This window comes from Xenopus laevis, chromosome 1S, assembly GCF_017654675.1.
Source record: "Xenopus laevis strain J_2021 chromosome 1S, Xenopus_laevis_v10.1, whole genome shotgun sequence".
NCBI lineage: Eukaryota > Metazoa > Chordata > Amphibia > Anura > Pipidae > Xenopus > Xenopus laevis.
In genome coordinates, this window is record NC_054372.1 from 142,237,320 (window position 1) to 142,261,622 (window position 24,303).

General features: G+C 37.9%; 1 protein-coding gene across 1 annotated transcript; it reads right to left on the bottom strand.

Annotated features, from left to right (window-relative positions):
* Positions 1-3,703: 3,703 nt before the first annotated feature.
* Positions 3,704-13,251, bottom strand: XB5797209.S (provisional ortholog of carbonic anhydrase 15 S homeolog). Its single transcript, XM_018244105.2, has 8 exons — positions 13,109-13,251; positions 11,367-11,402; positions 8,954-9,124; positions 8,516-8,676; positions 8,002-8,094; positions 7,843-7,909; positions 5,873-6,039; positions 3,704-5,261 (listed from the first exon to the last, which is right to left on the bottom strand). The coding sequence occupies exons 1-8, from the start codon at positions 13,173-13,175 to the stop codon at positions 5,052-5,054; spliced, it is 972 nt and encodes a 323-aa protein (XP_018099594.1). The 5' UTR covers positions 13,176-13,251; the 3' UTR covers positions 3,704-5,051.
* Positions 13,252-24,303: the final 11,052 nt, after the last annotated feature.

Consider the following 24,303-nt stretch of genomic DNA (forward strand, 5'->3'; position numbering starts at 1 on the left):
TGGTTTTCTTCAGACATTTCATAATATATGGAACATTTATTTTACAGTGGGCTCATGTGTAGGACATTATATTAACTCTCTTTATTAAGGTTCCCTGGACATGTGTAGTAAAAAGTGGCAACTTCAAGCATTTGCGCCAACATTTATAATAAAGATCTCCATACAACTTTAAATGACCTGCCTTATGCAAATTGACCTAAGCGTAAGATCACTATGGAATTTTCCCTAGGAACAAACGAACCCTAGCGCATCTTTGCAATGAAATGCTAATGCCGAAGTAATGCTTTTGAAAAGGCGTTAGCATTCGGCGCCCAGGGCGCAAATTTGCATATTTGTGAATTCGCGTAGTGGTCAGGGTCAGGGTCAGACTGGGCCGGCGGGACACCGGGAAAAAACCCGGTGGGCCCCCGGCTCTAGTGGGCCCCGCCAGCCCAGATCCGCAACCTGGATTTCTTCTCTCTCAGGGCCCCACCTCCGAATCCTGAGGGCTACTGCCTCAGGGCCTCCCTTCAGACAACCTTGCCGATGCTTGTGTGCGCAAGTGCGCGTCAGCTAGGGTTGCCACCTTTTCTGGAAAAAAATACTGGCCTTCCTATACATTTATCTTTATGCGCAATAGCACACGTAGTTTTTTGCCGCATTCAAACCGTGTGTATGCTGACGCGCATGCACAAGTGTGCACATGGAGAGGAGGAGGAGAGAGGAGGGTTACCGGACGGGAGGCCCTGAGGCATCACCCCTCAGGGTCCACAGGGGGGCCCCAGAGACAGATGCCCCGGTGGGCCCAGGGGCCCCCCAGTCCGACACTGGGAGTGGTAGCGAATTTGCTCCTGGTGAAGTGGTGCAATGCATGCGATTCGGTCGCTGGCGACAATTCATTTCTCTCTCTAGTAAATCTGTCCCATTGAGTGCAGTTAGATCATTAGTCCAATCTCTAAATTTGAACTCAGGAGTCTGATACTACTCTGACTAAGGATCTGACAGAGCATTTTTAGGGAAACTAGTGCAAGTACAAATTGCATAATTTACCACTGTGTTCTACTCATGCACAGGGTGGCCTGAGAGGTTTGGGCCAGGCACAGATCATCCAGCCGCCACACATATAGCTCTTCATTTGTATGTTGCTGCTGGGCTCATGAAAGCAATCCCCTATGAGACAAAATGCAATTGTGTCTTTTCCTGTGATCGCTCAAAAACCTTCCCCAATATGTTCATGCCAAGGAACTGTCTAATGTTTCCCTTAATCTGCTGTTGATCTACAATTTACAGCATCCTACCAACAGGCAAAAGCTTTGGGACTTCTGAGAGGTGTAGTTTGACAGCAGCTTGTTTTTGTTTTTTGTTCAACCTTGGGTTTCATTTACTGACCAGCTATAACTCCACCCTTAGTGTGAAATAGGAAAATAATGGCACAAGAAGCTGTGGTGTTATTGTAAGAAAATAATGTGAATATATTAATATTTGTGCAAATAAAGAAGAAAATATTATAATTCAAATAATGTTCCAGATCACAAAATTAATTCACCTTGTACCAACACAAAGGTAAACTGCTCCCTTTCTATAATTCAGGCATAAATAAATTAAAAGAACAGTAAAACACCAAAAAGTTTATGAAAATTAAAAGAAATGACAATATAATTTCCTGTTACACTGCGCTGGTAAAACTGGTGTGTTTGTGTAAAAAAAAACCCACTATAGTTTATATAAACCAGCTGCGTAGCCATGGGGGCAGCCATTCAAGCACAGGGTATGCAATAGATAACTGATAAACCCTGTAGAATCCCACTGTTTACAATTGAGCTTATCTGTTATCTGCTGTGTAACCTGAGCCTTTTCTCCTTTTTCAGCTTTGAATGGCTACTCCCATGGCTACACAGCAGCTTGTTTATATAAACTATAGTTGTGTTGCTGAAGCAAACACACCAGTTTTACCAGTGCAGGTCAACAGTACATTATATTTTCATTACATCAAAACATTTTCGTTTTTATGGTGTTATCCTTTAAGTTCAGTGTAAATTCAGAAATAAGCATAACATTCTCTCCCAGGGGAATATTTACTCCATATTGCTTCTGTTTTTCTATAGTATTTATACACTACAGTGATCATAACACCCCAGTGGTGTAATTAGGTGTGCAAAACCTGCACCCGGCCCCCCCAGTCTGCCCCCCACCTCCACTGGGATTTACTCTGGGTGGGCCCAGGTACAGTCAAACGACCTCCCCTAATAATTACAACACTGACACTACCTTTAGTGCGTACATTCAATTACAGAGTGCTTTAAGTTAAGCAGGAGTAATTTAGGTTGAAAATAAAACCCACTGACTTCAACCTCTTTGTCTAAATGAAACCTGCCTAACTGGTAGCTGATCCAGAGGAGGATTTCCCTTCTGTATGACTGAAATAATGTTGGTTACATGCAAGTTGAGTCCCTGATATCAAATTGTACTTCTATAGAATCTGCAAATAGAGTGAAGCGTCTGTCATTTTCAAAGCCAAAACTTCCTGCTTTCGGTTGGACTTTGCTGCTGTCATTGAGCACAATGGGCTCTGTGCAGTGTGAAGGGCTGCCCTATGTAACTATACAATATATTGTCCATTTTTAAATTGGAATGATTGTGCTCTCTGCACTAGCAATGTGGCCCCCCAACACACGCCAAAAGGTAAGCGCAGGATAAGCAATGGAAAGGTGGCCTGAGGGTAGCCAGGGGTTCAGAATCAGCCCTTATTGCAATAGTCCATATCAATCAGTGAAAGATTTGATTATTGCTAATTCAGCAGATTTGCCTAAGAATGTGAACCCTATTCTGATTTTAGCGGTTTTAGAGATTTTTGAAACCACAACTAAACTCACAAACGCTAAAAACCATGATTGTCATTGAGTTTATTAAAGATATAAAAAGTGCAAATGAAAAAAGCACTGAACGATGTGCTTAAAAATATGAATACCAGGAAAACCTTTAAAAGTTTTTCGGACAATGCCTAACGAAAAAAAAAATCTTTAACAGTCTAAATTGATTAAAATGACCAATAGTTGATTATAGGGCCTCGACAACTTTTATTTGGAAAAGTTCTGCATTAGAGGTTTATAGTTTTTTAACACTTAATAAATCTCGAAGTTTTAGAGCTTTTATGAAATATAGGAAAACCACACATTTTTAGAGATTCTTGAGAAAAAAACATCAAAATTCGATTGTTAGTAAAGGGCCCCTTAGGATTGAGATACACAGAGCTACAAAATAGACAAAAGACATACAGTGAAACCTCAATTTTACATCCCCTCATTTTAAGTTTTCCCTCATTGTAGTTTTGTGGTCCCACTTATATATTATGCATAATACATTTCCCTGATTTTACATTTTCCTGGATTTTACACCATTTTTTTTCTGGTCCCCTGGAAAACGTAAAATGGGGGATTCTACCGTAATTAGCTATGCTAAGACACTAGAGGGCACATTTACTTAGCTCGAGTGAAGGATTAGAAGGGAAAAATACTTCGAATTTCGAAGTATTTTTTAGGGTACTTCGACCATCGAATTGGCTACTTCGACCTTCGACTACGACGTCGACTCAAACGATTCGAACTAAAAATTGTTCGACTATTCAACCATTCGATAGTCGAAGTACTGTCTCTTTAAAAAAAACTTCGACCACCTACTTCGCCACCTAAAACCTACCGAGCACCAATGTTAGCCTATGGGGAAGGTTCCCATAGGCTTTCTAGGCAATTTGTGATCGAAGGAAAATCGTTTGATCGATGGATTTAAATCCTTTGAAACGTTTGATACGAAGGATTTCCTTGTTCGATCTACCGATTTTTCCTTCGAATTGCGATAAATCATTCGACTTCGATATTCGAAGTCGAAGTATTTAACTTTGATGGTCGAATATCGAGGGTTAATTAATCCTCCTTATTCGACCCATAGTAAATGTGCTTTTTATTTGTTTGAGTTGGAGGGGTTGGGACGTGGCAAGTGGGACGTGGAACTTAGGGGGCAGATTTAAAATTGAGTGAGTCTGTCACAGAAAATATTATTTCTGAAGCAAACACTCCAATTTTTCCAGACTGTGCAAGGCAACAGTACATTATATTTTCATTACTTTATACTGCTTTAATTTTTTTGTGTAGACTGATACTTCCCCATGCAGAGTTTGCTTTCTGCTCTGTAATGTGTTGGGGTTAATAACTTCCTCTGCTTTGCAGGATGTGAGCTTTAAAAAAGAGTTGAATGCAGCAGACAGTTAAAAGGATGGCTCACCTTAGTCAACTTTTAGTATGTTATAGAAAGGCCAATGCTATAATATACTATATATACAATTTAACATTTTGAGAAGGGCAAGCCCCTGCAATTTTTATTTGTAGTGGTGTGTTTTGGGGAGAACCCCTTTGTCATGCATCTTCCAGAAACATTGTACCACTGCAAATAAAAATTGCAAGGGGTTGCCCTGCTTAAAACTTGTGTGTCTGTGTGGGCAGGAAAGGTCTTCCCTACCCGGATACAGTTAACATATAAAAATCAGTATCCCTGGGGTAATACAAACTACCATTTCAACTGTGTATTATGATTGTGGTTAGATAAATTAACAACAATGCTAATTCTGGAGATGAAAATAAAGCAGAAATACACATTAGTGCAGTTGGTGCTGGTGCTTTTAGGACCCAACTGCATGTAAATAGAAGAAATATTTCTCCTTTTGATTTCCTTGACAAGGACAATTATGATAACTCTGTAGCCCTGTAGGTGACATTGTTCTCCCGGGACGTTACTAACAGTTGAAGTTCTGCAGGTTGCCCATCCTTTAAGCCAAAGTGTTTGTGCACTTTGACCTTGTCCTGTGTTGTTCTGCCCCTGGTAATTAGGAAACAAATTCAAAAGCAGCTTTACACAATTCCTGTTTTCACATAATCAAATAAGACAGTGCAGCATTCCAGTGAACAATATGGCAATGTCTTAACTGCAGATGATCTGGAACAAGTTTTGACCTTCTTGGCTTGGTGTTCACTGCATTGTATGTTCCTTCTGTGCAGGAGCCAATCAAGAAGGTGTGCTTTTTAGAAGCGCAATAATGTGTAGGTGACCAGGCTGAGCAGACACATTCCGGGGAATGGGGCCCGGACAATACAAGAGTGGCTCACAGTAGCATCTTTGGACGCCCAGAGCTTTCTTCCCTTTAGTGGCTGTGGGGTGCGGAAATTGTCTGACATTTTGACCAATGTCTCCCCATGCGCCGAGAAATGGACAGTTTCTGTCATTATTTTCAGCTGTGAAGATTTTATAAACAATTAGTAGTGTTACTTGCATTGTTAATAAACAGCATATTCTTCTAAACCTATGCTTGCCCTGTCATTACCTGGCACGGATTGACTTGCTACTATTATTCCTTCACATGTAAATTCATACAGACAGTTTAGGCAGAGCTTAAAAATGGTGGTTCTTTCTGTCATCCTGACTATTGTTTAAATGTGTTAATGAAACATGGTTTTTCATCCCAGCCATGCCTACAACATGAACCATCAACCTGCAAGTCTGACATTTTTGTTAATCTACAGCTCCCACAATCCCACAACAGCAGTGCAAAATCAACTGCATATCCACATAATGGATACCCCCAAATTAAGCATATGGTATTATTCAGTCAGTGATGGATCTATTGATAAAGCGCCATTGACAGCTAAATATCATTATAGTGTATTGGATCTCACCCTCTTTCTCTTAAATAAAGTTATCTGTAATTAATTTGGTCACACACAGCAAAGCCAAGAAAACATGTCAATGTATTTTCCCAGATATTGTTTTTGTTTACTTCTGCTACATATATATAAATAAATATTTCTTGATACAGATAGTTGCCATAGTGCATTGAACTGCCTACCTGTCTCTGACTGATGAATATCGGATTCTCAAACACAGTCCATATAACCACCTCAGAGCAGTCTGGAGTTGTTAATGATCCTTGATATCGGTAATACCTAGAAAGCGTGTCAAGGGGTGGAAGGAGCATTTCCAATGGAAAGGTAGAGTCTAGTTCTATAAATTCCCCTGAAGAGAAAATGAGTTGATTGGTATGAGGAGAAATAGAAAGTATATTAACAAGGGTAGGAACAGGAAAAATTCTTGAACTAATAACCATGTCTTCTTCTCAAATGTCTTAATGAAGTTGTAGCAACTGTTGCTAAAGCACTCCACTCCACATCTACAGTTCAGATTTACATGAAGAAATGGTCTCCTATAGATGCCTACACAGTGCATTGATGACCATCTGGTTGCACAGCAATACCTTGACTTGGGGGAAAATTCCGCCAGTGCTCTCCCTGTGATCTACATTAGTTAACATAGTTAAAGGGATTCTGTCATGATTTTTATGATGTCGTTTCTATTTCTAAATTACACTGTTTACACTGCAAATAATTCACTCTACAATATAAAATTTAATTCCTAAACCACCAAGTGTATATTTTTTAGTTGTAATATTTGCTCCATCTCAGTTAAGTTTGCCTGGTCATGTGCTTTCAGAAAGAGCCAGCACTTTAGGATGGAATTGCTTTCAGGCAGGCTGCTGTTTTTTCTTCTACTCAATGTAACTGAATGTGTCGCAGTGGGACCTGAATTTTACGATTGAATGTTGCTCTTAGATCTACCAGGGAGCTGTTATCTTGTGTTAAGGAGCTGCTATTTGGTTACAATCCCATTGTTCTGTTAGGCTGCTGGGGGGGGGGGAAAGGGAGGGGTTATATCACTCCAGCAGTAAAGAGTGACTAAAGTTTATCAGAGCACAAGTCACATGACTGGGGGCAGATGGGAAACTGACAATATGTCTAGCCTCATGTCAGATTTCAAAATTAAATGTTAAAACATCTGTTTGCTCTTTTGAGAAATGGATTTCAGTGCAGAATTCTGCTGGAGCAGCACTATTAACTGATTTTTTCCCATGACACTATCCCTTTAACCAGGTATGAATATTGAGGCTGCAGCTGAAAAATAAAGTGTCTCTAAAACATAATGTTCTCACTCAAAAGTTATGGTAACATATTGTAAAAAGAAAATGTGATAGATATCTTAGTAATTCCTATTGCAAACCTTAGCAACCAGCAGACTAAAATTCTAGTTTTGTTGCTATGTCTGTTCTCTGGGCAAAAACAGCAACAAAATGTCATGTGTGACTGGGTATGGTATTGTGCTGCCATAGTAAACTATTATTCTTTACCAATAAGTAAAGATTGCTGTTGCAAAATTTCATACCAATTTAGCTGAAACTGAAATTCTAGGGTTTGGCACACAGATGTTATTATCAACCAACACATTTTTATATGCACTTTCTAATAAGAAAGAAACCACATCTGCCATACCTATGGTAAATCCAGTTGCATATAATAGCAGGTGAGGTAAACATAACATTTTTTTTTTCACCAATACTTTTGGAAACATAGAATACTCAGTGAGAAACGGTCTATGCTAGTTTTGCAATTTACAACCAGCAAATCATGATGATAGTATATGTGACCTTCTCTAAATACACCTAAGTGGGGTTTCCTCAACTATTGCAGCATGTGCAAGCTTGTGTTGGCAAATGATTCTAATAAAAGGCTGAAAATGTGTAATACCTGGTTAAACCAGGTAATTTGGGTGTTCTGAGACAAAAAGCCCTAAAACTAGATATAAAAAAAGAAAGTGTAAAAAATGATCAAAAAATAACTAAAACACAAGCCAGAGACTAAAAAGGAGTCATGTGGATAGTCCAAAAATCTGCCCTGCTGTTAAGCCATTTTTTGGTTGGAAAGGTTTTCTTGCATGGAGAATATTTTCTCACTCATGGCAAGGAGACTTTTGACTTTATACACTCACCTTCCAAAGACACATTTTTCATACCAGCCACCAGTATGTTATAACTGGGGTTGTCAATTTCTGATACCTAAAGAAAAAGTAGGTTGTTAAAAGGCTAAAAACAAATCACAAAGAGCAAAAACCTAATATGAATGGCAGAAATAAGGACATGTTTCTTACTGTAAAAAAGAAGCCTAGCACAGCCAGGCCTTGAGGGTCTTTTTTGGCTTCACTGATACTTTGGTACTTGGCATTCATGTGAACAATATGCATCTGGGGACAGACAAAATCAGATCATTTCATCTTATTTTCATGGTAGACAAATAAATGGCTTATGAAAAATCAAAAAAATAATGGCTAGGAAAAATCATAGAGATGTGGTTCTCTTATAATATCATATGGAACATATGCTGTCTTTAGCATGAACTAGGGGCTGGATCCTTAGGAGTATTTTGGTGCAATTAGGAATGCAGTTATTTCTCTGCGCGGGTACAAACATGGAATAAAGAACAAAATGTAATTTGACGGCTTTCGGGATTAATTCATTTGCAGTAAATACTATATTCAATGCATGCATGTTTGATCCTTATTGTTCTGTATATTCATTTGCACTTCCTTTCCAAATGAAAATCCACATTCCCTACTACCATTGCTGGAAATCCATTCCCACAGGTGATTATTTGGTGGCAGTTACCTCCATGGGATATCGCTTGCCATCCATCAAGTGCTCTGATCCATCCCTTGTTGAGCTTCCCCAGTGGAAGTGGAACTGGAGAGCACGGTATGTATTTGGCAGCCCAGCACCACTGATATTTAGGTGACTCTGTATCACCTCTCCATTAAGGCTCAAGATGACTGCCAAAAGAAGACAAAGGGCATATGGAAGGCCTTTGATGAGAATAGGATATCAGTGGTATTTTAATGACAGTAATTTAAATGTCCACAACTGCTAATTTATCTAAATGTGCAGCCTGGGCCTTGAAGGAAACACATAGTAATGCACAACTGAGTACAAATATTCTACGAAGTTTATAGAACATAGGAAAAAAACAAATGAGTGGTGCATGAAAAAAAGTAATGCCAATAACTGTATTACCCTCCTGCTCCATATAAAAATCATAAAACATTTTACCTGACTGTCCATCATTCATAAGCTTCCACTGCCCAGGTGGCGCATGGTCATAACCCTGGAAATTGATGTCCCCTAAATGGCTGTCTCTTTTGACTTTTGACCTCTCAATGTTGATTGGGGACTGGCTCTCTCCCCCACAGTTATGGTTGATGTCCTTCCAGTAATCTGGCCCTAAGCCCAACACAAGTGGAGAAAAAATAGTAGTACAGTTTCCACACATTATCTATGCAAATTACTAGATTATTATAGGATAAGTAGCCAGTAAAATCTACATTTGAAGCCTAAATATTTATGCCATGCAGGATAGATAGTCATTTTTGTATGGCCTTTCAAAAACCTTTATGATCAAGGCTACATACAAACTGTAACTTCATGGAGGGTTTACTTGAGATTTTTTCAAACATATCATAAGACAGGAGCACAAATTCAATTATCCAGCTATGTAGGGCAGCTTTACTACTTCATTTCCAGCTGGCAGGTGGTCTGCCTAAAACCAGATTTAAAGCACGCCTGCTGCTAATTTCTCGAAGGCTGGCTTCTTATCAAATTTTGGGTCTGTTGAAGAACTAAATGTTAGAGATGTGGACTGTTTAGAGCGTCTATTACATATCTCATGTTAATACAGGTTAGATTTGTATTGGCTGATATTATCAGTTATATTTGTACTGTAACAAATATGTAAATAATTTTTTCTGTTTTCCTATACCATTGCTTTTATAGTATATGCCCAAAAGCAGTTACCCTTTTATGGACTTGCAACACATAAGTAGACTGGTTTCCTTATCTTTATATATTTTTGAGCAAACAAATTCCTTCCCTGGTTGCAAACTTTTTTTTTATGTAAGAGAATTTGTTTTGAAATTGCAATTGAAATTCTTTTGGCAATGTGTGTTTTTTTACTTTCCAAAGGCATTTTTACACCTAATAAAGTTTGCATGCTGAGCTGGCATAATCCATACATCCAATTCTTTAAAAATGTTTATTCAAAAAGTGGCCAAATATATTATAAAGGAAAGAAAAGTGCAGCACTTAAAAATATTTGGCCACTTTTTCTTGAATAAACCTTTTAAAACCATTTAGAAAAAACATGTTTGAGAAACCAAATGTGGGTATTTCCCCCCTGTTTAACACCACTTATTATAAAAAAACCATTGTATCCTGTTTATCTTAAATCTTCTATGCTATTAATTTCCCCCACAGCCATACCTTTCTTGCTACAAAGGAGCATATTTTTTGTTAAAAAATTGGAAATTCTAAGCCAACACGCTATTTTTTTAATTTGGTGATAGTTTTTCTATCAACTATTATTGGCATTATATGTTCCAAGATAGAATTGTTTGGTTTTTTTTGTTTTTAAATTAGACCTCTGTAAATACTGTATTGTCACTGGAAATAAAATAACAGATAATTGCGTGGTGCAATCTTTCCTGGAAGTAACATTCTTTTGTATAGAGCCCACAGATATAGTACACAAATTTCTTATTGTTTGTTTAACCTCTGCAATTTATGAATATTAATGGGCAGTTTAATGAAAGGATGTTTAACCTTTCTTCATATTTAATCAGGAAAATTCTACGAATGAGATTGTGCTGACGCTTTCATATATTTTACAAGTATGTATTTCAAATGACTCATGTCATGTCCAATATCTGTGCATAGCTGTATTTTATCATGATTTATGTGAAACTGTTTTATATATCTGGACAACCGTAGAAATAACACTCAATGGTACCTGCTCAGATAAGCTTATGTATGGCTCTTATACAATTACCCTGACACCAATAAAGACAAACTTTTAAACAGCTTAGGTATACTGTATCTTTCTCATTATTTGCTGGTTGCAAATTGGACTGGCCCGAAGGGATACAAGGAAAACCCCATGCTGCTAAACATTTGGCCTATTTTATGGCCATTCCCTATTTCTCTGAGAACAAAGAGGCTAAACAGAATAATAGATTATAGTATGTAAAGAAAAGAGACTTGGAGAATAGAGGTTGAGTGAGGAGAGGAATAATAATTGTACTGAGAGCGGCCCCTGGTCTAAGGTTTTTGGGTGGGCCCCTGGTGTCCCAGTCCAACACTGTGTTCCGCTATCTATTTGGATGACCATAGTGCCCATGTTTGGCATTGTTCAGACCACCAGCCAACAGCCGGTAAATACTAACAAACCACAATAAGAAAAGAAAGCAACGGAACCCTGTACATCTGTCTGCCCTGTAACTGCCTCGAGCCTCAGTACATGATCGAATGATCTACAATGATATATTGATATGCAATACTTGTAAAATCTTTTCTTTTTTTAATCTAATTTTTCTGTCCTTTATTTTGGGTTCCATTCCAAAGAGTTAAAAAGACCCTCCACCCAAGGAGCTGTATTTATACTGTATACAGTATTTTTAATTTCAGCACTCACCACACTTGGGGTCCTGGGAAGAGTAACACCAACGACCTGAGCAGACAAACATAAGCATTAGAAAGTGAATGAATAGGATGATTCATAAAACATATATATTTTAAAACTGCCATTTTACATACTGTAATTATTCTCTTTTACTTTTAAGGCAAGTTAAGAAGACACCTTCTCTATTGATTATAAGTTCATTTGGCATATTAATCAAAAGAATATTCTCACTTGATATATTCTAAGGCAGTGATCCCCAACCAGTAGCTCATGAGCAACCTGTTGCTCTCCAACCCCTTGGATGTTGCTCCCAGTGGCCTCAAAGCAGGTGATTATTTTTGAATTCCAGGCTTGGAGGCAAGTTTTTGTTGCATAAAAACCATGTGTTCCAATAAACATAATTGGAAAAGAAAGAAAAACCATGTGTACTGACAAACAGAGTCTCTTGTAGGTTGACAGTCCACATAGGGGCTACCAAATGACCAATCACAGCCCTTGTTTGGCACCCCAAGAACATCTTTCATGCTAGAATTGCTCCCCAAATCCTTTTACATCTGAATGTTACTGACGGGTTCAAAAAGTTCTAAGGGGACATATATCTAAGAAAAGTTTCAATTAACTTACATTTTTTAGAAAGGTGTATTACCTTGTGTTATTCTGCACTCACAGCCTCATCTTAATGTGTATTTCTGTTCATTCCTATATGGTCTTTCCTGGTGCAAATATTGTAATTAAACTGTTCCTTCTGGCCAAATTGTGATCAAAAATTGTGAAATTCTACTTTGAACAAGTCATATCTCAAAATTAAAGTGTTCTTGTTTTACTCATCAAGAAAAGCCATTAAAAATATGTATTTATATTCTAATTAGGAAGTACGATATATTATTTTCTCAGTAAGGGGGAATAAGAATGACTAGAAATTACACTATGCAGTGAAACTTAAATTTTACATCCTCATTCCCTCATTTAACTTGTGGTCCCACCTATATATTATGCATAATATACATTGCTATGATTTCCCAAATGTAACACCATTTTTTCTGGTCCCTAAAAACATAAAATAGGGTTTCTACAGTTCACAATTAATATTTAGCACAGTTACTTTCCTAGTAGACAAATAGCATCGTAGTAAACACCCTTCCATAGTAAAGTCATTCATCAAGGCAATGTTTCCACCTTACTGCTAGGCTTTCTTTTAGTAAAATGCATACAACAAAATGAGCCAGTGTGTAGAGAAATACAGAGAACTGATTAAATAACCTGAGATGCCTAAAAGCAATTAAGCTACATAAGTACACGTCATGAATTTTCTCATGTTGGTTTTGTTTCCCAGATAATTGTAAAGAGATGGTCGGAGTATTACATTCCTCAATCATACTATTCATCATTATTTAGTTTGTGGGTAAAACACCATGTAGAGACCCTCATAGCTGGAGTTTATCATTCATAATAAAAGGGAAAGTCATTATTTACCCAAAATGTGCTGATGCTGTATGAATACGGAATTGTGTCACAAATTATGAGCATTTCCCAATGTTCTCTGTACTAGCCAAACCCTATCAGAAGTTTAATGGGTAAATTAAAGAGCGAAACATCTCCAAACTGGGACAAATTCCTATAATAATTGGAAGTTTAATTTAATAGAAGTTGTTTCACTGCTTTGGAATAGCTCATTCTAAAATTTTTGGTCCAGTAAGTAAAGATGCATGTCAAACTTTCAGGGCAGAAATAAGGCAAGTTTGCAAGTGGCTCACCTCCTCTAGATCCATGTACAATTAAAGGCCATGTGAAGAAAGGAAAGCAGAGCAGGTGCAGCTTCATGTCTTGGTGCCAAGAAGTGTCAGAGTGCAGGAAAGCTCTGGTGTCTTCAGCTACAGTCTCACTCAATCTTCACTTCTTGCTCACGTGGAGCTGAACTGGACACATACCCTCTCCAGCTCTCACTTAAATATTTATTCAGATCAGGGCTGAATTTTCAGTTCACACTTTTCTACTTGGGAGGGGGCAAACTCCTCCTGTGATACTGGACTCATTCTTTTAACTCTTTGCCTGTTGGAGAGTGTAGTGGAAAGGACACATTGCTTGTTGTAGCTGCAAAGAAGCACGTTACTGGTACTTTGTTCTGCACTTAGAAGCCCAAGGCACGGTAGACAGTCAAAGAAAAATACGTTTATAGAGGACAATAATCTGAAAAAAGCCATGTGCCTCAATAAAGGCTTTTAACTTTATTATATGGGGCTGTTGAACCTGAACCTTTCTTGATTCATGGTGGTTCTTGGCCACATAAAGAACTTGCACCAATTGATCAATATGTGGATATATGTGTGGATTCGATATTTTCCCATTCATGTTGCTACCTGCAAGACTGGTTGATGCAGTGCAACCCTATCTAACTATAGGGACAAATGAGGCCCTGCAGGAGCTTTGTATTAACCATGGACATTTCCTACACTTTATATAAGCCATCATCGATTTCATATAAATCTCAAACATTTTGGAGAATATATTTTGTTATTTCTAGACATGGTACCAGTGATGACATGCACATATACCACTTAAATTAATAGTAAAGCAAAACTCATTCTTTTTCCGTGACTTTAAAAATCAGTGAGCTGCAGAACATTTTCTCACAAAAAATAATATCAGGGAAATGCTTGACACATCAACCTATATGTATTAGAGCTATGGATTATAGATTAGCCTAAAATGGATGATCATTTGTAGCATTAGAGATGATGGCAAATACAGGATACATGTCTCTGCAGTGGGTTGATAGAAGGAGGCTGATCTGTTACTGGTTAGTATTAGGGATGCACCGAATCCACTATTTTCGATTTGGCCGAACCCCCGAATCCTTTGCAAAAGATTCAGCAAAATACCAAATCTGAATCCTAATTATGGACACCATAATGCGTATCTTGACAGCGCTATATAAATAAATGATGATGATGATGATGATGATAAAGCTTCCTAGGACACAATGTGACATTCTCTGGGCTCAGCTTTGGCCCACCAAAAAAACATCTGTGCCTACATATTTTTGTTCTGCTTTGGAAAGTACAGTCTCAGTATTTTGACCTGAAGTCTAGGTAAGTCAACGTTTGATTTTTCTTTTTTTCCCCTATATTTAATCACACAGCTCAAAACACAAGCATAAGCAATGTTTTTCTTATCTATAATGTGGACCTTTATGCCTCTCTGTATATGTGGCCTTCTTGAGATTTCCACTTCTAAAAATAGCCAAAGCAGTATATCAAATAATTAAAGGGATACTGTCATTCTTTTATATTTAATTTTGAAACCTGACATGGGGCTAGTCATATTGTCAGTTTTCCAGGTGCCCCCAGTCATGTGACTTGTGCTCTGACAAACTTGGAGTGATATCAACACCAACAGCCTATCAGTAGAATAATGGGAAGGTAACCGGATTACAGCTGCCTGGTAGATATAAGAACAGCACTCAATAGTAAAAATCCATGTCCCACTGTAACTCCTTCAGTTACATTGAGTAGGAGAAACAATTTCCTGTCAGAAAGCAGTTCCATAGTGCAGTACTGGCTCTTTCTGAAAGCACATGACCAGGCAAAATGACCTGAGATGGCTGCCTACACACCAATATTACTACTAAAAATACACTTGCTGGGTTAGTAATGAAATTCGACACAGAAGCAATGTAAACAGGGTAATTTAGACATAAAAACGACACCACAAAAATCATGACAGTACCCCTTTAAGTTGCCTGAAAATGATCTACAGGCTGTACACCATGGAGGGACAAAGACTAGATACCTGATGGAGGAATTATCTCCCATCATGTCATTGGCTGCAGTAAGAACTAGACCACCTAAAATATATGTGGTTGGAGGCTGGGTACCTGTCAAAATCTTAATTGCAATGTAATGGCAAAATATTTAATCTAACTTTGAAAAAAACTGAATAATCCAGATATAAACCTAAGGGCTGGATAATACAGTATGTAGTTCTCAAAACAATTTAAAAGTATAATCAGAGGATGCCCTTCTTCAGTTATGGAACTTGTACCCCCCCTTTTTTTTGTTTAGCTTCCTCTGAATGAGGGCGTTCTTTATGACACGGTGATGCCCTGTTGTATTTGTCTATTATTTTAATTTAATTAAAACTTCATTGGTAATACTTTATAGTTTAAATTCCATAAAATATTTAGATCTGTGGCATGCCAAATATGTTGGGAACCCAAGACATGCCCCATCACAGTAAAGTGATGAACAGTGGGGTTGGCAAGCCGGGGGGGGGGGACTCAGCTGGTCTAGGTGCTGGAATTACAGAATGCTGAACTAGGGGTAAACTGGTATATGACCCTTCCTCTGTTCTATCATAGACATGTATTTCTTCTGCCTACCCTGAGTTCCAGCCCTGATTTTCAGTACACAATTGATGTGGATGTTTTGTATTATTTTCAATGCTAATTACATGTACCTCTAGGTGTCTACTGGAAAAATATTGATGGTTTTAATATAGCATAAGCTATCCTAAAGATTTAGAAAAGACAACATCCAAATTGCAAGCTTGATAATCACAGAACTTACATTTTACAGTGATCACATTATCAAAAATCCCAACTCTGTGAGCCAAGCAAGCAAGAAAACTGAATTAGTAGAGAGGAATTTAATTGTACACCACAGCTCATTAACAGGGGTACAAGGAAGATACAGTAACAGAGCATTTGCTTATAACCATGATATAATACACAAAAGCCATGAATATCTTGTAAATGATATCCTTATAAACGGTGAGTTCTGATGTCATCAGTTATAAACGGTGAGTTCTGATGTCATTTCAGTCACATGACTCACTGAAATTTGTGTATTATAATAAATAAAGTACCCCCTGTTGCAAAATATGAGGATATTAGAAGTTACCTCGGAGTTCCATGACCTGTATAAAAACGGCCTTTGGCCTCGTGTTTTTATATGGTTATGAAACTCCGTGACTTATAATATCCTTATATTTTACAAGAGGGGGTACTTTATTCACTATGTAAAAAACTTTAAAAGCTGAACCAGATCTGCAGAAAAGTGTAACAGTATCGTAATAGTACAGTAAAGAGTATTGATGCCCTTATCACAGTATTGCTCCTTTTTAGCCTTCACTATTTTCATTAATCTTAAAGGAGACTTATTAATTAGTACGTGATATGATTACACATATTTCCCCAATGGGGAGATAGAGTAAGCTTGACTGAAATAGGTCTTCAATTTGACATTTGTAGAGATGTCAATCTGTAACCCTACGGATGTACCCCCGACGTGAAGTCAATTTAAACGTATAGACACAAAGAGGTCTCTGCAGCAGGAAGCTTACAATCTAGAGGACTGATTTCTACAAAAGTTTCTTGTATTGTTATTGCTATACAGTGATGTAGATCTAAATATTGCTACTTTCCGTTTTCCATTACCAACACCTTTAGGATGCCCATAAACCATTAATTCCTAGGCTCTATAGCTTCAATGAATTATTGAAGCTGCAATGAATTATATATGCAGGTATATATCTTTCAATGGCAGTTGCTTTTTGAGTTTGAGCCTTGGCTCTCTTAACATGAATGCAATGATGGTGTTCTGCTGGGGTAACCATATCCTGCGTAAGGAATGTACCTCACACCTTCCCATTACAAAGCTATTCATGAATGGATTTATCAGCCAATTAACCTCTTCCAATCCAAGCATAGGTGCAGAGGCTATATATGCAGGACATCCAGAATAAATGCATGTTCAAATGAAACACTACTGCTTAGTAACTTATTCATTGCCAATTATTCCCAGACCGGGTCACTTGAAAAAATAAAGTTTTAACTCTGATTCTTTGGATATTGCTCGGCGGAAGCAGTGAAGGGGTTAATACAATGTGAAACCACAGATAGCTGTAACAATACACCAGGATAGAATTTCAATAGAATGTCTAAACTGCCCTCATCCTTACACAGTGCTAAAGAGCCAGTGGGAGAGGAGAGATCAGATTTACTCACGCTACAATTATATAACTACTGAACACACTTTATACTATACTTAATACTATACTTGACTATAATTGATTCATATAGCTTGTGTCTCTCTACACCAAATGGCAAAGCTTCGCTAAAGTTAGCAGTTTGTATTGAAGAATCTCATTCATACCTCCCAACATTTTGGAAATAGAGCGGGACAAAAAGATTTGCTGAGCTCTGTAATTGTTGTGACCAAGCCCACTTGTACTCACATCCCCTAATTACCATGTTGATTTTTACAAAAATGGCAGGTTATGAAAGTTTGAACACATTTCTGTGGTTTTTATGTTATTACAGTTTTGCTAATGAAGGTGAATTGTCCTTTAAGCTGCAAGTCATGGTTTCACAAAAGACCTGCTTATCTTAAATAGTTACAATTGTTTCTCTGCTTATCTTAAAGTATTACAAATGTATCTAAGTACACCTGCCACATATTCTGGCCTCTCTGCCAAAAGCCAATTACATTTTAGAAACTTTGTATATTTTTCTGGCTGTTCAGTGCAGGAGATAAAAGAGAAAGCCGGGACATTTCAGTAACAATCCGAGACTGCGGGCTGAGCTGTGAAAATCAGGACTGTCCCGCAAAAAAAGGAACAGTTGGAAAGTATGTCTTATCATTATGAACAACACCAACAAACTATAAGTGCAGTGTGGGCACCAAAATGCAATAATGCTGATATGCGTGGGGGCAGATGGGCTGGGGTGTCCTCCAACAATTTAACATATATGCACGACAAAATGGGACTATAACTCCCTGCCCATGTGACCCCCAACTACTCGATAGTGAATGAATACTTCAAATATGTAAAAGGCAATATTTATTATGCAACACTATGCCATATATCAAGTTAAAACCAAACTAAGCATTCACAAACATTGGGACACACTGACTAGGGATCCGGCCCTGGGACGGCTGGTCTCTCCACATCCTTTAATTACATACAAAAGGAATACAAGTATTGGGGACCTGTTAACCCATAGCCATTACCAGAGGGGGTCCAAGAGGACCTGTTGTAAAACCCCAGGCACCTTCAGATGTGGAGCCTGCGAACAGTGCCCATTTCTAAAAATGTCAAGCACTTTTGTTAACGAGCAGTCAAAGTTTGACATGTATCATCACATATCATGCACTACCACATTCGTAGTATACTTATTCACCTGCCATTGTGGCAGCATGTATGTGGGGAAAACAATAAGGATGCTAAAGAGACGTATTTACGAACATATACGGGATATTAAGAATTGCAATCTTACGTCCAGTATCGCCAAGCACATATACTGCTCACATAATGGTCGATATTCGGGCTGTTTTTTCCAGGGTATAGATCGCTTACATGGAGACATAAGGGGAGGTGATTTGGAAAACAGATTACTCCAATTGGAGACCTCTTGGATCTTTAGACTTAATACCTATAAGTCAGAATTTGGACTCAATGGACATTTAAATTTTCAAGCATTTATTCACAAATAATTAAAAAGAGTGCATTAAGGCATTGTCGAACTTACTACTGGTTGACAATGCCTGCCATGCTCACAATTAAAACCCCCCCTCTCCGCCCTGAATATGCTGAGACCCGTCCCCTTAGGCATGGAATTTTCTTATCAATTAATTTTTCATTGTTTTCATCCATTTCATTTTATTTTCCATTTCACTTTTCTTCCTTTTTCATTTTATTTTCCTTTCGATTATTTTTGTTTACATTTTCCTGTTTAGATTTAAGGTTCATTCGTTATATTCTATATTCCGGGGCTTTTCCCTATGTCATTTTGTTTAAATTTAATTTGGTTTATTCATTATTGATTTTGTTTATTGTCTACTTGATCTTTATTACGAGATTTTCATCATTATGCCTTGTTTTCCGAGATGCCATGAAATATTATGGAGTCATCCAATAGTATACCTCCACCAGTATCATTTACATTGCTAACCTAGCATTGATCTTCCTATATGTGGAATCTACAATACCGCTTAAACAAATCGTTTAAAGAAAATAACTGACAACAAAAGTTGCGGAGCTCCAACCGCTGGGTGCATGTAACTTTATCACCCATTGGATACAATTAACTGGAACAGCATCTAGGGCATCTGGAATTCACAGTCACATGACGTTTCTTTTAAATACACACTACTTCCGGTTCTTCGACCTCTTGACAAAGCCACGCTCATGGCGAAACGGCTGTTGAGGTGCAGCGCGCGCTGTGCAAGTGAGGATCCCTTCATACAGGTCTACAAGTGCCAGGACTGCCGCACACCGCTCATTACGGAACAGCAGCGGAGATGCTGTTACACGTCACTTTAAGGACTCACAGTGGGACCACTCACGGACTTCCGCATGGTCGGTAATATATTTTTACATTTGTTGAGGGGGCCACGCTGGGAGATATCTATATCTGTAGACACCCCACCGAGGCGTCCTTTTGGTTATCCCAAATATCGGCATTCACCCACACCTTATTGGGTGCCTTGTGAAGGTTCCGGCCATACGGCAGGTGCACAACCCCCCCTAATACTTAACGGGGTTGTTATCTTGAGGAGATTTACGCTGGAGGGGTGCCTCACTGATACTTGGTGACTTCGGCACTTTTGAGACCTGGGGACATTGTAGTATCACGCTTTGGCCACAACTAATTGAACATCAGTATCGGATGGTCTGGGACTGTTTACTTTTCTCAACGGATCGAGATTGTGGCATAAGATTGGAGCGCTACGGTTGGTTCCAGATACGCCACTTCCACATTACAGCATATTAACCACTACCCATGCTGTGATACACTTAGAGAACATTACAAGGGATCCCTTTGTACATGCAGCGCTGCTTAGTTTGGTTTTAATTGGTTTTAACTTGATATATGGCATAGTGTTGCATAATAAATATTGCCTTTTACATATTTGAAGTATTCATTCACTATCATAGCTGCAACTGTTACTTCCATAGTCGAATTGAGAATCTTCACCACTTCTTAAGCCAGTAAAGAAGGTTCACTAACTGTTGATCACTTTGGTTTTGAGGACTTTGTAAGAGTAGCATCAGTTTTGTATTTTTAGATTTGTTTCTTTCATACGTTTTCCCATCATATTTGGTAGGAAAACTCTAAGATGTGGAGATCAGCTGTGGATGTGGAGATCAGCTTTTGTAAAGAAATTAGATAGCAAGCCAATTAAGTTACATGCTGTGATAAAGTAGAAAGTCAAGTTTATCCAAAAATGTATCTGATAATTCAGAAGTATAAAGACCGACATGGCAAAATCTGAACATAGTGGTTACTTTAGTAAAGCACAATATTAAAGTCAATTAAATTGTAGCAAAGATTTCCACTAGATCGTGGTAGTTTGCATTAAAGGAAAACTATACCCCCCAAACAATGTAGGTCTCTATTAAAAGATACTGAGTAAAACAGCTCATGTGTAAAACCCTGCTTCATGTAAATGAACCATTATCATAATAATATACTTTTTTAGTAGTATGTGCCATTGGGTAATCATAAATAGAAAATTGCCATTTTTAAAAATAAGGGCCGCCCCCTGAGATCGTAAGATTCACTGTGTACACATACAAACCACATGTTAGGTCACATGAGCCAATTAACAGACAGAGTTGTGTCTTTTGCTTCCTCACTTCTTCCTGTTACAGTTAGTGTTGTAGTATTTCTGGTCAGGTGATCTCTGAGGCAGCACAGATAGAGTCACGAAATGGTGGTTCAAGGCAAGAGATGTAAAAGGGCAAGATTTATGTAAATATATATTCCAGTTTGGTAAGATTCTTTAATATTTCATTCAATTTGATATAAACTATCTGTTGCTTAAGTATTCATTTTGGGGGTATAGTTTTCGTATATGTAACTTCTATTAAAGGAACAGTAACATCAAAAAATTAAAGTGTTTTAAAGGGATGAACATATAGGGGCAGATTATCAAGGGTCAAATTTCGAAGTACAAAAAACTTCAAAATTCGACTATCGAATTGCAAAACTTCGAATTCGACGTTTTTTCACAGAATTTGGCAATCCTGCGATCGAATAAAAATCGTTCGATCAAACGATTAAACCGTTTGAATCGAACGATTTTAGCTTACGATCGAAGGATTTTTATTCGTTGTGTAAAGACTTAGAAAAAGTTTGTAGAAGGTCCCCATACGCTAACATAGCAATTCAGCAGGTTTCATTTGGCGAAGTATTGAAGTCAAAGTTTTTTTTAAAGAAACAGTACTTCGATTATCGAATATTCGAACGATTTTTACTTCGAATCGAAGTCGAAGTAAATTCGAAGTCGTCGTATCCAAAAAATTACTTTGAATTTCTAACTTTTTGGACTTCGAAAATTCACTCGAACCTTAGTAAATCTGTCCCATAGTGTACTGTTGTCCTTCACTCCACACTCAAACTGGTGTATTTGCTACACAGTATATATATATAAACAAACTGCTGTGTTGTCATACTACAGAGTTTATCTGTTATCTGCTCTGTATCCTGTGCCTTTTCTCCTTTTTCAGCTTTGAATGGCTGCCCTCATAGCTACATAGCAGCTTGTTTATATAAACTATAGTAGTGTTGCTGAAGCAATTACACCAGTTATACCAGTGCAACACAACACTAAAGGTGGCCATAGACGTAACAATTACGATCTTTCTTAGAAAAGATCTTTCCAAGAAAGATAGTTCATTTCAATACACACGTATAGAGCTGAATCGTCAGATATACAGGTAGAAACAATAGAATTCTACCTGTATCTGACGATTCAACAATGACCGAAGTTTGACTGCCTTCAAAGGCACCCTATCAAAATTTTCCATCCAGCCCGATCAACGAGCCGACTGATATTCAAGTCTTCTGCCGATATCAGTCGCCTCTTTTCCCTCCCATATACGCACCGAATATTGCACGGAAATTCGTTTTGAATATTATCTGTGCATCTATGGCCACCTTAAATTATATTTTTAATACTTCAAAACACTTAGGGGCAGATTCACCAAGGGTCGAATATCGAGGGTTAATTAACCCTCGATATTCGACTGGGAATTAAAATCCTTTGACTTCGAATATCGAAGTCGAAGGATTTAGCGCAGATAGTATGATCGAACGATTATTCCTTCGATCGAACGATTAAATCCTTCGAATCTTTCGATTCAAAGGATTTTAATCCACCGATCGAAAGAATATCCTTCGATCAAAAAAACTTAGGAAAGCCTATGGGGACCTTCCCCATAGGCTAACATTGAGTTCGGTAGGTTTTAGATGGCGAACTAGGGGGTCGAAGTTTTTTTTAAAGAGACAGTACTTCGATTATCGAACGGTCGAATAGTCTAACGATTTTTAGTTCGAATCCTTCGATTCGAAGTCGAAGTAGCCCATTCAATGGTCGAAGTAGCCCAAAAAACACTTCGAAATTCGAAGTTTTTTTACTTCGAATCCTTCACTCGAAGTTAGTGAATCGGCCCCTTAATTTCTTTGGTGTTACTGTTCCTTTAATCACCAGAAGATGGCTGTTCTTAGTGAATTGTTTGTTAGCGGATTACGTTCTCCTTCAGTGAATGAAATATGTTATAGTTAATATATTTAAGTACATAAAGCAATAAATATTATTGCAAGAAAGTATTGATACTATATCCTATTAGCAAGTTCTTGCCTTTTAAGTTTAGTTTCTTAGTGAGACCAATTCCTTCTTACTAAGGTAACAGTGAAATCACGCCAAAAATCTCCTTCTCAAAAGTTAATATTACGTCTTATTATTGCAATGGTAGTGCATGATTTTTGTTCCAATACTTTAGTAAGAAATTCATATCGCGTGAGGATGTTTCTCATACTATGGTGTTGGGCCTATTGATCTCATACCAGGGATCATGGATCAGTTTCAATACATCAATACATACTTGAAGAGGTCATGTTGCCTGATGCTGAAGATGAAATGCCCTTGAACTGCAGATAGGAAAGCATTTGCAGGAGATAAGTCACCCGCAGAAGAGACGATATATTGCTGAGGACTATTCTGGTTTGCCATTAGCTATAGTCATAGACATTTCTAAGGCTGACACATTAACACATTGTCTGCATTTTTGGAAGGGTAATATTAATTTCTACCCCAAACTGCTAATTTCGGAAAAATTATTCAATACTTGCTTTCACAGTAATATTTCTCACCTGTTCTTGGTATTTAACAAAATCATCACAAACTAATACTGTTACGATTAGAATGGTGCCCAATATGAATAGGATTACAAAGACACGTTTAAACACCAAAATTAAATTTGTTTGAAAAAAATATTCATGGTTGACATATCAGCAAAAACACTATACTGCCTGCATTTTGTGTGTTGTTAAAGCCCCTAAAAGTAAATTGAAGTTTTGTAACACAATGCTGTTACCTTAGGTAGCAAAGGGGTTAACAGAAAGGAAAAATAATACCACAACTCCCCCTAAACTAAGAATTTGAGTTCATGCAGCTTATTTTTGCCCTTCACTTGGACACATCTATATCCAAAGAGTACACCATTTTGCTTTGATTACCAAAATCCAGCATGGAAGGCAGCCATTTGTTTTAAGCAACAGTGTTAAGTCAAAAATTGCTGTGTGAAGGTCCAAATCGAGTAGTGAAGGCTTGATTAATTTATATAAATGTAGTAAATCAACTGCACACCTGTATTCACTTCAACTGCTCTGGTGGTGCTGGCCCTCTGTTGACCAGGCTGGGTCCTTTAGCAACAGCAACAGATTTTTCGAACATATCCAAACACACATTTATTTGCAGTTGGGGTGCTTGCCCCTTTTATGATGCCACCAACAGTATGAGCACCCAACTGCAAATAATTGTGTGTGTACGGATCCGTTTGAAAATCTTTTGATTCATTTATATACCTGTCAGAGGAAACAAAATAAGATTGTGTTGTTGAAAACATTCGTCGACAATTAAAGAGAAACAGGAAAAAAAAAAAC

Bases quoted from the DNA above. Each gene is read 5' to 3' on its own strand.
- XB5797209.S (XM_018244105.2), bottom strand. From the start codon at position 13,175: ATGAAGCTGCACCTGCTCTGCTTTCCTTTCTTCACATGGCCTTTAATT. The intron at 11,403-13,108 runs GTGAGCCACTTG...TTGTCTGCTCAG, and splicing joins TGTACATGGATCTAGAGGAG to GTCGTTGGTGTTACTCTTCC. The intron at 9,125-11,366 runs GTGAGTGCTGAA...TGTTGGGCTTAG, and splicing joins TTCCCAGGACCCCAAGTGTG to GGCCAGATTACTGGAAGGAC.